This window comes from Pristis pectinata, chromosome 23 (genome assembly GCF_009764475.1).
Source record: "Pristis pectinata isolate sPriPec2 chromosome 23, sPriPec2.1.pri, whole genome shotgun sequence".
Taxonomy (NCBI): domain Eukaryota; kingdom Metazoa; phylum Chordata; class Chondrichthyes; order Rhinopristiformes; family Pristidae; genus Pristis; species Pristis pectinata.
In genome coordinates this window covers 27,147,909-27,161,890 of record NC_067427.1, presented here as the reverse complement: position 1 = coordinate 27,161,890, position 13,982 = coordinate 27,147,909, and the positions used below count along the sequence as shown (strand labels likewise).

At 42.2% G+C, this 13,982-nt stretch overlaps 1 protein-coding gene across 1 annotated transcript in view; it reads left to right on the top strand.

Moving 5' to 3' along the window:
- Positions 1–13,982, top strand: part of LOC127582010 (neural proliferation differentiation and control protein 1-like) — a 144,946-nt gene that overhangs the window by 117,461 nt on the left and 13,503 nt on the right. Inside the window, exons 3-5 of the mRNA XM_052036925.1 lie at positions 1,990–2,094; positions 5,341–5,523; positions 9,989–10,055. Coding sequence (XP_051892885.1) covers positions 1,990–2,094; positions 5,341–5,523; positions 9,989–10,055 — 355 coding nt within the window. The remainder of the gene's footprint in view (positions 1–1,989; positions 2,095–5,340; positions 5,524–9,988; positions 10,056–13,982) is intronic.

Sequence of the window (13,982 nt, the reverse complement as noted above, 5' to 3'; positions counted from 1 at the left end):
GGACAGAAAACCTTCTTCCAAACCTTACAATTTGAAAGGCATTGTGCCAATTTTGCCCTTGTCTGTGTCATAAACATTGATTTTCCTGCACGGGTGGATAGATCTCAGAGTGGAATGGAAGCCTTTGGTGATTTCTCTCTTCATATTTTCCTTTAAAATCACTGCACAATATTTTCCCTCATGCATCACAGTGCAAATCCAAGGAATATTACAGAAGCAATAGATGCATGAATGGTCTGGAGTACTCTGGAAATGGAGCCAAGAAAATGATGCATAGAAATTCTAGTGCACAAGTTAAGGTGTGCTGGAATTGCACAGATGTTGTGGGCCATCAGACATTTTGGACATTGACCTACCACGCAAAGCTACCATGAGGCTTTGCAACAAACCAGACATTGCACATTTTTACATGTAAAGAAACGCTGCCTGCTGCACTCTTCCTCCTCCGAGAGTAGGCTTGGCAAGCCAGAGTGGGGGGGTTTGATGTTGGTGGTGAGGAGAGTGGGAGGGGGCACTGATAACAGGCATTTTAAATTATAAACCTCAATTATAAATAACCATTGCATTGAAATTCTAATAGGATACCTTGCTTCCTGCAAAGGCCTTGGGATTGACTGGCAATAACACTGCAGTTCATTGTAGTTCTGCCATTTGTTGCATTGTTGAGGGAGAGGTGCTGGAGACTAGTGTAAGTGTTTGGGATTGGGTCAGGCATATTGTTTTGGCTGGGGAAGGGTAAATTTGAATCAGAGACCTGGGGATTGTTGTGGTGGGGGGGTGGGGATTGGATTGGAAATCAGGAAATTGTATGTCTGCCAGAGGGAGTGAACATTTGGGGCAGAGCTGGTCAGATTGTTGGGGCAGAGATCACGACACATAGCAAAGCTGTAATGGTTTCGGTGCCGGTGGAAATAGGGTGAAAACAGTGAAGAGGGCCCAAGGACAGAGGATGGTGTTTTACTTGGAGACATGAGACTGCAGATGCTGGAATCTGGAGCAACACATAAGATGCTGGAGGAACTCAATGGGTCAGACAGCATCTATGGAGAGAAATGGACAAGAAGGGTCTCAATCTGAAACGTCGACTGTCCATTTCTCTCCATAGATGCGGTCTGACCCGCTGAGTTTCTCCAACATCTTGTGTGTTGCTGATGTTTCACTTAACTTCAGTGTCTTCTAGTTCAGCCAAGTGGTTTAAAAACCATATTACCCTGGGAATATCCAACAATGGGAACTCATGGGTCAATGCCATCCAAGTTACCCTGCAATGCTCCAAAAGTATTTGCATGAGGGAGATAACAACAATCTCAAACCATACAGCCCTGTCATGGAAACTATGTCAGGGTTGAGAAGGAGACTGATGGTAAGTGTCTGGTTGAACTATCCAGCTGACACAAAAATGACCCAGAAATGATCATTACTGTATTTCACTCATGGCAAAAAAATCCATTTTCAATTGCACAGCACTGATAAAACCAATGACCTGAAATGTTGACTTGTTTCACTCTCCACAACTGCTACCTGACTTGCTAAGTGCTTCCAGCATTTTCTGCTTTCATTCTGAAAAATTGGTGTTGTGGAATCTTATTTCCAGGCTATTTTAGCTCTAGGTTACCACAGTTAAAATCTGTGTACTATGTACTCCTGCACATACCGATATAAATATGCAAGCCTTTGTGTTCAGTAACACCATATGTCGATAGCATGAGATTCAGCTAACATCAAAAGTGAGTATTTTAATAATTTACAGGGTATTTATTTAAATTAGGCCCACAGGGCATTTTATCTTATTTTTAATTAACTATTTAAATGAATTTATACTGGAGGTTGAAAGGATAAGCAGTTTGTAGAATTTAATTGGATTGGGCCCATTTACCCTCAAGGTAATCAGTACTTTACAAAAGATCAATTTCTGTTATCTTTCCTTTGCTGTCCTTAGAACCAATGCAGGTTGCTGCGTATTCAGATTTTTTTTCTTTTTCCCTGCAGGAAACCACCATGGAGCCCCAGATATTGATGATGATATTGATTACATAGCATCCATCCTAGCCAAAAAAGTTGATAGTCCACATACACTACAGCTGGATGCAGTGGGTAAGTGCACTGTTCACTCAGCACATCAGAAGGCTTAAGACCAAATCCTAAATGTGAAATAAATTGTTTCGAGACCCTTTGTATCCTTTGTTTAAGGCCCCTGCTGGGTTTTGTTCCAATGTTTCCATCAATGCTACAGGCAGGTTCTCTGCTGGTCACCATTACCTGCTGTAAAACGGTGGCACTTTGATCTGTTGCTGTGGCGATTGCAGCACTGTCAGCTCAGACCTGGTTTGCAGAATCAAGTGTTGTCGACTGTGTTAGAGGCAGGCAAGAGGGAGGGCTGGTGCGGATGAACGAAGGTTTCGCTGCTTTTTGATTTCCTTCCTTGTTACCCTGAATTTTGCTACTCGTGTCCTATTCTGCACATAAAAACAAATTTCACGTCATCTGAGTCGGTGATAATAAATCTGATTCTGAACCCAATAAGTCCACATTAACCTCCTTTGGTTCCCTGCTCTTTTGTTTATTGAAACTATAATCTTATTCCCAAATTTCTCCATTGCAATTATTCTTTCATGCTGAAAGCTCCTCCAGCACCTGTAGGTTTTACTTTGCTTTTCTTAACACTGTTGGTGACAGACTTTACCGTCATTGTAATCACTTGCTTTGTAACTTTCTCCCATCCTTCCATGAAGTCTTCCTTAAACCCACTCCTTTCGACCATGTCTCTCATTTCGATCTGATTCCAATCCCAAAATGTACAAAGATGTGATCCAAAAGCAAAATGCTGCAGAAGTTAGACGTTTGAAATAAAAATAGAAAATGCTCGAAGTAATCAGCAGGCCTGGCAGCATCTGCAGAGAGAAACAGAATTAACATTTCAGGTGTATGACATTGCATTAGACCTGGGAAAAGTTAAAAGGTAGCAAGTTTTTAAATTGCAGAGAATGGGGGAGGGGTGAGAGAAAAGGGGGGAGGGGTGAGAGAGAAGAGTGGAGAGAGAAGAGAAGAGTGGAGAGAGAAGAGAAGAGTGGAGAGAGAAGAGAAGGGTGGAGAGAAAAGGGTGGATCCTCTGAGAGGCTGGAGAACTTGAATGAAGAGAGCAGCAGTTGTTGCTTGACCTCTTGGGTATTCACTGTCTTCTGATTTCAATTCTGCATACAGGTCTTCCCCAGGTTACGACAGGGTTCCGTTTCTGACAACTGTTTGTAACCCCAACAGTTGGCAAGTCAGAAATGTGGCCACCCAGCAATATATTTAAATAAAAACATAGGCCAACCAAGGGCAACGTGCAGTTAAACCAGGGCGTTTAACTCAACCATTCAGATATTGCTGCGAACCTAATTCCCACCTGGCAGAAGATGCCTGCAGCCCCGCAGTAGCTGGCAAATCCATCCTGCCAATCTCCCAAAAGGTCATGTATTTTTGGCTGTACATAAGTCAGGTGCTCAAAGCCTGGGAGAACCTGTATATTTACTAGTACTGCAGGAAGGAGCTTTATTTAAATGGGGACATGGAAAATCTGGAACTGTTCTCCTGAGTGCAGAGATGATCAAGGATAGTTTTAATCAGGGGCTGAATTATGCTTGATCCAGCCCATGCCTTACATCCTTTGCTCCACCACCTCTCCCATCCCCCAGCTCTTGTCCCTTCAGCCCCACCACTCTTTGCGACCCTGTAATTCCAAACAAACTCTGCATCACTGCCATGGCCACTCTGTAAGGGGGAGCACTCAGTGTGCGGTGACTAGATCTCAGGCTGCGGATCCTGAGACCCTGCTCCAATCTGCCCTGATGACGTTCTGAATGTTTCCTCTTATCAAAGACCATTGAGCAGTTTTAAATGTTTTTGATTATCTGACATGTAAAAACAGTTTGAAAGAACTAAAATAATTAAAATACATATTATTTTAAAAAATGAAATCATTTGATGTAAATTAATTGAGATCATAGTAAAATAAAGAAAAATGAATCATTTACTTGTATTTGCCTTTTATAATTCTGGTTGGTAAATTCTGGGTGGTGTGAAGTGCAGAGGTTAGTTAAAATTTGTTACTAGCCTTGATAACCACATGAGTGTAACATTGCAGCAAAGCTCAGGTGGTAGTAGGTCTGGACCTGACCTGAATGCAATGGTACACCAACATCTGACCTCCAGTGTACTTCTGACTTGAGTGCCGCAATGCGCAGGTACAGATGTCAGAAATGCGGTGTCCTATCAAGAGAACCTCACTGGCGGTTCTCCACTGAAACACCATAAAAGGACACATGTTTCAGCCCAAGGTGTTCAAGATTGTGAAGGGTTTGTAAAATAGTCAGGCAAACTGTTTTCATTGGCAGGAGAGTTAGCAATGGGGAGGGAATCAGCCTTAAGATTGGGGGCAATAAACCCAATGGGAATTTGTCCATACAGAGTGTTATTGGCAGGATCACGCCCAAACTAGCCTCTGCCTTGTGTGATCCCTTCAGCTTTGCAGATCCAGTTGAGCAGGAAGCCTCCACCCATGAGGTGGAGCAGTTTGTGAAGCCCGGTCTTGCTCGTGGATCCCATTCCCCTTGATGTCTCTGATAATTTAGATTCTAAAGTAGATTTCAATGATTTTTTTTTAAAAAAAGGAAAAAACTATGTTAAAATGAAGTTATTTAATTTGTTTAATTAAAAATATTGAAATTACAAAAAGAGGAATAAAATCAAACCATTTAACCTTATCATTTCCCCTGTCTATGAATGGGGTTGTGCTACAATATACCAGCTGTGGCTAATCTAAATCAAGGGAGGGAAGGAGAAGTGACCCGGCTGTAAAATGCATGTCTGAGTTGTTAGGCGGGGTTGCCACCAGTTCTGTGCAGAATTGACTGCCCTGTTTGAGAAGGATAAGGAGGGGAGGGATGAGGGACTGAAAGCTAAAGAGAATTGAGGAGGGGTGGATAAGGAAAGGGGGAGATGAGGTGGCAAGGGAGGAGGAGAAAGCCAGGGAGTTTTGTGTGAAGATAGTAATGGGATCTATTGTAAGCATGGTTACGTTAGATAGACTGTAGGCAGTATTTAGCAATGAATAAATATTTGGTGAAGTCAAATGATTCAAGATAATCGATGCCTTCAGGAGATGTGCGTGTAACTAATAAATTACTTTGTCTCCCTCAGTCCTTCTCTACAGCAGGGCAGGAGAGCTGAATGTGTTCCAATTGCAGATGACATTCCATTTCCCACATCCCTGTGATATTGTGGATCAGTGGCTTAAAATTACAAAAGCGATATTTTGTCATAAATATAAGTTTCTGATTCAACACTTTGTGTTAACAGATGACAGGATGAAAGCTGCTAACGTCCAAGATGAATCGAGAGCAGTTCGTGCAGACATACCATCCAATAAAGCTACGGCCATTGTGACTGCGAGCACACCGCAAAATACACCTGCTAAAGTGGCAGCAGTAAAGAGTCACCCAAAGAAAGCACCTGTTCCTTTCACTGATGCCCTCCTGCTCAGTAAGTATCAACTGCATTTCTAAGAAATTGGGCTGCATGGATTTTTTTCAGGTCAGTGGATGCTGATTTGCTTGCATTTTATTCACAAATTGCTGGAAGAAAATTTATGGTGCAGCTTGTAATACTTAGGAAACTGAACAGTGCATTCCAGTGTGTCAATCAAATGGACACAGTAGGTATGCAGAATAGATAGTGACCTCAATCCTCATATGATGCTTATTTGGTGCCTAGCCTACTAAATTGGATTGTAGCTATCTACCTAATCTACTTTGTTAATGGCACATGGGAAATGTGGATCTACAAGAAGGGAGAATACAACTTACCCTACTCCAAACAACACTATTGAAAGAAGTCCTCCTAGAGGCTTGTTGGATGTTGAATAGGTCTGGACATTTGCTCAAACTGTGTTCAGTGTCAGTTTTCAAGGAAAGTAAGACCTCTTGAGTACAAATGTGCCCATCCTGTAATGGAACTATCTCCAGTATGGCAAGGAAGAGAAGGAGAGTGGCACATAGGCAGGATGAGGAGCAGAAGTAGACCACTGGACACTAGGATGTATGTCATACTTGCGCTTAACAGAGGTAAATGTGTCTGAGGCTGATTCAGAAGACCTATGCATGCAGGCAGAGCTCCAGTCATAACACAACACCATCCTGACATTATGCAGTCACAATCTTCGATGTGGCTCCACAGGAGCAGGAGGATGACAATTGAGTCTGGAGGTGGTGATAAGAGGCTCTGTTTGGAAGGACACTGTTAATGGCCCTTTTGATTCCCTTATGGTGCCAGTTCACCATAAATAAAGCAGAACAAATGAGACATTTCATGGGCACCTGCAGCAAGATCAGGCTTGAGCTGATAAGTGACAAGATACAATCATGCCAAATGACTGTTAGGAAATGACCTTCTTCGGCAGTAGGGAACCTAACACACGTACTCTTGACATTCAGTGGTATCAATATTTCTAAATCCTTTGCCCTGGGAATCAACATTTACCATACCCTTATTTGGGACAAATAATTAATCAGTATAACTTCAAAACTACTTTGGAAGGTTGGTATTCTGCATCAAGGGTCATTTTCTGGCTTTGTGTGTCCCTTGTAGATGATGAAAAGGCCAAGTCAAAACTCCATGCAAAGTACAACTTGGACTCTCCCATACTGCCTGATATTTCATCAATAATTTAAAGCAGGCTATTCAGTGCCTCAGATATGCCTGCATGCATATCCATCAGTTTTCATCTGTAGGCTGCTGAGCAAAGTTGCCAGCAAAGTGCACTCGAGCAGAACTCATGCGTGACCTCACCCTCTGGTGAACTAGCATTTGGTCTTCTCTTAAGCTGAAGGCCATTAAAAGCTGGTAATTCACCATAAACAGATTTAACATCTAAGACACCCTGTACAATACACCCTGTACAAGACACTGCTTGTCTTAGGTTGGGTGATGGATGTCATCTCTTGAGTTTCTTCTGGGTCTGCAGGCAGAACCTGAAAGTAGGGTAGTTCTTGACTAATGAAAGAGGAGAGGAAAGAAGGAATGGGGAAAGTAAGAGGTACTATCACAGCTTATAAATCAGGGGAAGAGAAATAGGAGAAAAGCTTTAGATCTGATTTATATCATAATATGCAATGACTTCTGCACCACTACTGCTGACAACTATGACGATAGATGAAGATTACTTCTGCAAGAAAGAAGAAATTGAATCTATTAGGATCTTGCAATTAACCTATATGATGTATTTGTCATGATTGTATATTTGGTTATTTGTGCAGATTTATGCAGAACTAATTGCAATTGGTTTATTATTATCACGTTGGTTCTGGTAGTGCTTGTAGGTAAGATGAGGCTTAAGAATTTTGAGTAGGAATCATAATAAAATTTTTCTTTGTTTAGTGATGAGGGTGTATAAATGGAGTAGCGTTTGAGATGAGACTCATCAATGTATTCACTGACCTTGACCATGCACATGAGATCACTGAACCTTTTCCAGCAACGTGCATTGCATTGACCTCATTGGTCATTTCCTGTTCATACTAGAGCTAGATGGTTTTCGAGGCCTCTGGCTGCCATGGACTTCTTTTCATTACCTCTTCCAGCAAGATATCCTAGGTCACCTTTGAAAATCAGGATTCCTACTCTTGTCCTTGCTCTGCCATTAGCTTCCTCCAAGAGTCCATGTCCAAAGCCTTTGGAATGGCTTCCACCATTGGTTGCAGGGAATGAGCACATCCCTTTTTACAAGGTTCAGTCATGGTTTCAACTAGCACTAGTTAGCTTCACTAGTGTTAGCAAACCCTGAGAGTACAAGCTGAGAACACGTATCAGAGTAATCAACAGCAGTGTTGGACTCTGCAGTCTCAATAATGAGCTGTGGGCATGATATTACAGGTGTGACCTGCATGACTCTTTTCTAGTGTGGTCTGATTACTTCCCCTTCTGTGAGCTGTGAGGCAGCAGCACTAACCACTGCATCGCTATGCTGGCCATGCATTTGATTTTCATACATTAATTGTGATCTTCAGTTTTGAAATTTCTTGGCACCAATAGCACTCTACCTCATTGGTTTTCATGTTGACCTTTGGTGAATTTAGTAATACTAATGCATTTTAAAAGAAAATTTAGAAGAAAAATGTTTATAGGCTCTTATTTGGATGAATCTGCCAGTATACAATGTAAATAAAGAACTTGGATTTTTAATGCCATGAAATCTGAACTGAGTTTATCCAATATAGATTTTCAACTTGTGGTTGTGTAGACAGTTTCATTAGCATCAAAGTGCAAACCTAATAATCACACATCCACAGTTTAATTAGGCAATCATCATGTATTTCAGGCTCCTGTTAATCACGTTCCATTGAATTGTGAAGTACCATCTAATTGGTGACTGGCTACATCAGCCAGCTACTAAAACAGCATGACTATTTTTGAAATGAAAAGTTTCCATTCCACACTTTTATTATGCTAATGGCAGTTCATGTCCTTATTAGTACAGGAAAAGTCAATTTAAACAATGCACATTACTCAGCATGGCTTCCAACAATTAAAATTGCAAGTCACAACTTGAGATTTTAATTTCCCCCTTACTATGACCAGTGAAGCATCAAATGCAGTGGGTGGCAGACTGTGACCTCCCCAATGTTCACTGTTTAGCCCTGCATGTAGCTGCTTCACGTAGAACGAAAGCTGACATTTGCTACCTGTAGGTGTCATACATGTCTCATTAATTCATAAAGAATGTGGAAAATTCTTTGGAAGTGTTCTTGTATCAGTGTAATTTTCATCTCCAATATGCTGTGTTTCATCCAACAAAAGAAATCTCTCTTATATAAGGTGCAAGTACAGTAAAACTCAAAATCAGACCATTTAGAAATCCAAATGGTTTGACGACTGGCTCATTGGTACTCCAGTTCCCTGCCTCACTTTCACACACCAGAGCCCTGGTTCCTCTGTTGCCTTTCAAACATTTGGAGCCTCTGTTTCTCACACTCCCTTTCACAAACTGAAGCCCCAGTTTCCATGCTTCCTTTCATTCTATTTCCTGCAATGTCCTGAAACTTATTGAGTTCGCTGGAATATTTATTACTCTACCATACAATATATTTCAAAAAGGTGAATTAAAAGTATATTGGAGTGTTAACAGGGATATATATCATCCACTAGTCAGGAAAATCTGCTAGTCTGGCACCACCAAAATATTGAGTGTCCTAGATTAATGAAGTTTCACTGTTGTGGTTCTTGGAGAACCAGGGAATGATTAGACTGGTGCTGACCAATTTTTTTTCATATTGTTGTCTTAAAGCTCTTGTGGTTTTAAAAAGGAATAGCTCAGTGTTTTTTTTTAAAAAGGATGAGAGTGAGAGTTTATAGCTAATTCCGAAACACGGGTTTCTTGCCTTTACTTTATTGAACTGAAATTTATCACCTCCTTGTATTTCAATTCCATCCTTTGTTTAAAGTGATATTCCCCTGTATATAATTGGACAAAGTCATGGATATAGGTCACGGGTTGCATTTGTTGCTCTTTAACACCACCTGCTTGTGTGATGAGATTGAACTGATCCTGGTTTCGCTCCCAATCTACCCAAAATGGAGATGTAGCAACTTTGAGTAGTGCAGTTCACATGAATTTCTTGAAGCACATTGCTATAATGTATGTTTCACTCCTTGTTTGACAATATTGTATGGGAAGAAAGTCACCATCAAGAATTGAAAATAAAATGTATTGTTTTCTAAGTAAATGTTAATGCTAGTTGGAGAGAATTCTATCCCCAGAGAAAACACTCAGACCTTCTCATTTGTTGTACAACTGTCCATCTATTGCCTTCCGAGTTAGTGAGGGAGTCTGTTCAAAGTGAGTGTGATATCAGTCTCTATTTAATAAAGTGCAACATTTCCATTAGATGGACAAGTAGTTATCAAAAGGAATGTAGAAAGTAATTAACATTTCCTGTTATTTATTCCTCAGCTTTAATTATTGTGTGCACAGTGGCAGGTGTTTCCGGTTTGATCCTTGCTGGCATCTGCTGGTACAGGTAAGCCTTCTCAAATTGTTGTTAGGGTTGAATAAAGAAATATAAAGGCTCAGAGTGGAATGGGATTGAATTACTCTGTCGACTTCCACCTTTTCTCCAAGTCAAAAAAAAATCATTAGAAGTCATAGGAAGGAGAGAGGCAGAGAGAAGTGGGAAGGGGAAACCAGAAGTAAGGGTTACCTGAAATTGGAAAATTCAGTGTTATGTGTGAGGCCCAAAGCAAACTAGAGGAATAACACCTCTTATTCTGCCTAGGTAGTCTACAACCCAATGGCATGAACATTGAATTTTCCAATTTCATGTAACCCTCACCGCCAGTTTCCCACTACTTTCTCTCTCCTTCTGCTCATTCTCTGGTCCACCTATTTTTGTTTACCCCACCCTCCAGCCCCCCCCCCCCCCCCATCACCCATTTTCGTCCCCCTCCCTCTCCAGGTTCCATCCATCTACTACCCACACATTTCACCAACCAGTTCTCTCCCCCTCCCCCATCTGGTTCTGATTCCATCTGCCTTTTACCTCTCCCCTAATGGTTCCCATTATCACCTTCCTTATCAGATTCCAGCACCGGTAGCTTTCGTGTTCCTGCTTTTCTCCCTCCGCAGCTGTCTCCACCTTCACCCTCCCCTTCCCCCTGGCTCCATCTTCCTCTTTTTTTCTTCTGAATCCATCGATCATCCACCTGCCTCTGTCTCCCATATCCAACCCTCTCCCTCCCTTACCTGATTCGATCTGCCCTTCATCCTTCATACCTCTTCAGTCCACCAATCACCTCTGGCCCTATATCACCACTTCACCTCTTCTCTTTATACTGGCTCTCTCCCATTTCCATTCTCGTCCTGATGCAGGGTTTCGACCCAAAACATCTCAATTTCTCTCCCCGCCCCCCACCCACAGATGCTGCTTGACCTGCTGAGTTACTCCTGCAGATTGTTCGTTAGTCCTTGTGGACCACCACTGGTCATAGACCTTCAACCAAAAAAATGCCCCTCTACTGCTACCCTCTGTCTTCTTTGACCAAGCCAATTCTGGATCCCATGTGACTTACCTTCTGGACCTTGTCAAATACTTTAGTAAAGTCCATATAGACAACATCCACTGCCTTGCCCTCATCAATCATCTTTGTCACTTCCTGAAAAAACTCAATCAAATTTGTGAGACAGGACCTCCCCTGTACAAAGCCATGCTGACTATCCCTAATAAGGGATATTAGGGATTTTTCCATATGCAAATAAATCTTATTCCTAAGAATTTTCTCCAATAATTTCCTTACCACTGCTGTAAGGCTCACCATTCTATAATATCCTGGTTTGTCCCCCATTGCCCATCTTAAAAGTACAAAGATCTGTCAGTGCTGCAGCAATCTCCTTCCTTCCCTCCGTATTCTGAGATAAATTCCATCAGGCCCTGGGGACATTCACTTTAATGTTTTACAAGGTACCCAACATCACCTCCTCAATATGGACTTGCTCTAGAATGTCAACATACTCTTCCCTAATGTCACCATCATCCATGTGCTTTGCCTTGGTGAATACTGATGCAAAGTACTCACTTAGTACTTGCCCATTTCCTCTGGTTCCATGTATAAGTTCCCTCCGTTGTCCTTGAATGGATCTACTCTTTATCTAGCTATCCTCTTGCTCATATGTGTATAAAAATACCTTGGAATTCTCCTTAATGCTACATGCCAAGAGCATTTCATAGTCCCTTTTAACCCTCCTGATTTCTTGTTTAAATTCTGTCCTTCTTCATTTATATTCTTCAAGGGCCTTCACTGATTTCAGCTTCCTATTGCAATGTAAACTTCTGATTTCAGATAATTCTTCTTATAACAACTGATAATTCTATTAAATGAGCTTCTGAATAGGAAGTTTAAGACAAATTTCTTGCAATCACTCAAGAACAGTTAGAAATTAATTAAATTGCTTTCTCATCATACCTTATAAACTAATGCCGGAGACCAGAAGAGACCAATCAAGGACCAATGAGGCCCAATTTGCACTTCAGATATCTTGTTCAGAAACCCAATAGCCTTACTGACAATTGGACAAATTTCGGGCCTTATCTGCAATTACAAGTTTTAAAGGGTGGCTGGAAGCCATGGATGGTGGAATGCTTATGTTTCTAATATACTGTGTCTTATAAGATATCTTTCTTAGTCACATGTACGTTGAAACACACAGTGAAATACATCTTTTGCGTGGAGTGTTCTGGGGGTAGTCTGCAAGCGTTACCGTGTTTCCAGCACCAACGTAGCATGCCCACAACTTCCTAACCTGTACCTCTTTGGAATGTGGGAGGAAACTGGAGCACCCGGAGGAAACCCACGCAGACACGGAGAGAACGTACAAACTCTTTACAGACAGCAGCCGGAATTGAACCCAGGTCACTGGCACTGTAATAGCATTACGCTTGTATTGTGCTGTGCTGCACTGCGAAAAGCTAATCTTCATGGCATTTATACCCTGTATATATGCCTATAACAACAATGAACCTGAACGTGAGCACTGTGGGTACCTGTTGAACTGAAACCATTCAATTTGTAGCTCGAAAGTTTATGCCTGAGGGCTATCTACTGGCAGCTTTTTGGAAAATTTGCAATGTGATGTAGGTCTGCTGAAGAAAATGCATGCAATGGTATAGGGTGGAGACATAAATATCTCATGCATCATACCTGCAGAACAAACTTAGAAGTTTAAAAGCACATTATATAAAGGTGTAGCAAACTACTCGGGTTATAGACTCTCAAGTGTAGCCAAAGATTGCAATCCTTGACCACAACATAGAAGAAACTAGCACAACTGTTTCATCCCCTCTATCCTGACAATGCCAGGCTTGATGAAGGGTCTTGACCCAAAATGTCAACTGTTCATTTCCCTCCATAGATTCTGTTTGACCTGCTGAGTTCCTCCAACATATTGTGTGTGTTGATGCCAGGCTTCACCAAAATGGTGGTGTCCATTTGCCAGCTGGTGTCTCAAGTTGCCATCTATTGTGCAAGTCTAAGATTATTTGAAAATCATGTACCCACTGGTTGTAGTAGGAGAGCACACAGCTGTCATGTGACAGTAACAACACTGACCCCTCTGGTCGGAGGGCAGCATTGCTCCTCGGATCGAAAGTGACACCACTGTCAATCAAGGTGTGGCTCCACCCCACCCATCAGGTGTGGGCATAGGGATTGGACTTGGAGAGCACCTGTGTTCCTGAACCTGCCTGACCATTAGCCTTGGCAAGCACCTTTGTCCTTGACCTCCAACCATTGGCCTGTCTAAATCACCTGGCCAGGCTCCACCCAGCTCCCAGCACTATAAAGTGTTGCAATCCCCCGGCCCCCTCTCTTTGGACTGCCCCAGGAGTAGTGAGACAACGCTGCAGAGACCACTGGTAAGAGTGTGCATCACCACGTGGTTTGGGAGCATCTTAGTCAGATTCCAGGGAGTGTAGGGCCAATGCTTGTTTGGGTCAAAGTATTCAGGCATTGAAATGTTTATCCCTTGATAAGCTGTACTTTGTTTGTGTGTTTGTTTATCTCATCCTCGTCGCGATCCCCCCTCACGTTCGCGGCCTCCTATGTGTGTGAGTGTGCATCCATTCCCATTCATTCTGTCCCCGCGTTTGCCTTTTTGGATTTTAAAAGTAGTTTAATCACAGTCTGTGTCCAGTGTCCTCCATCTTTAAGATTCCAAAAGAACCTTTTCACACAACATTTGGCACTGCGAGCAGGGTCTTGAAGATCTTGGCTGGACACAGATGCGGGGAGAATGTTTTGGAACTGGGGGTCCAAGGCTAGCGCAGATACAGAGGAGAGAATCCCTGTGTGGACAGATGAGAGTGAGGGATTTGGGAGCTTGGCTAGTATGCTGACAAACCACGGTAAGCCAGTCGACTGGGCTGAGCAGTTAGATCCACGTGGTGGCCCTCCTC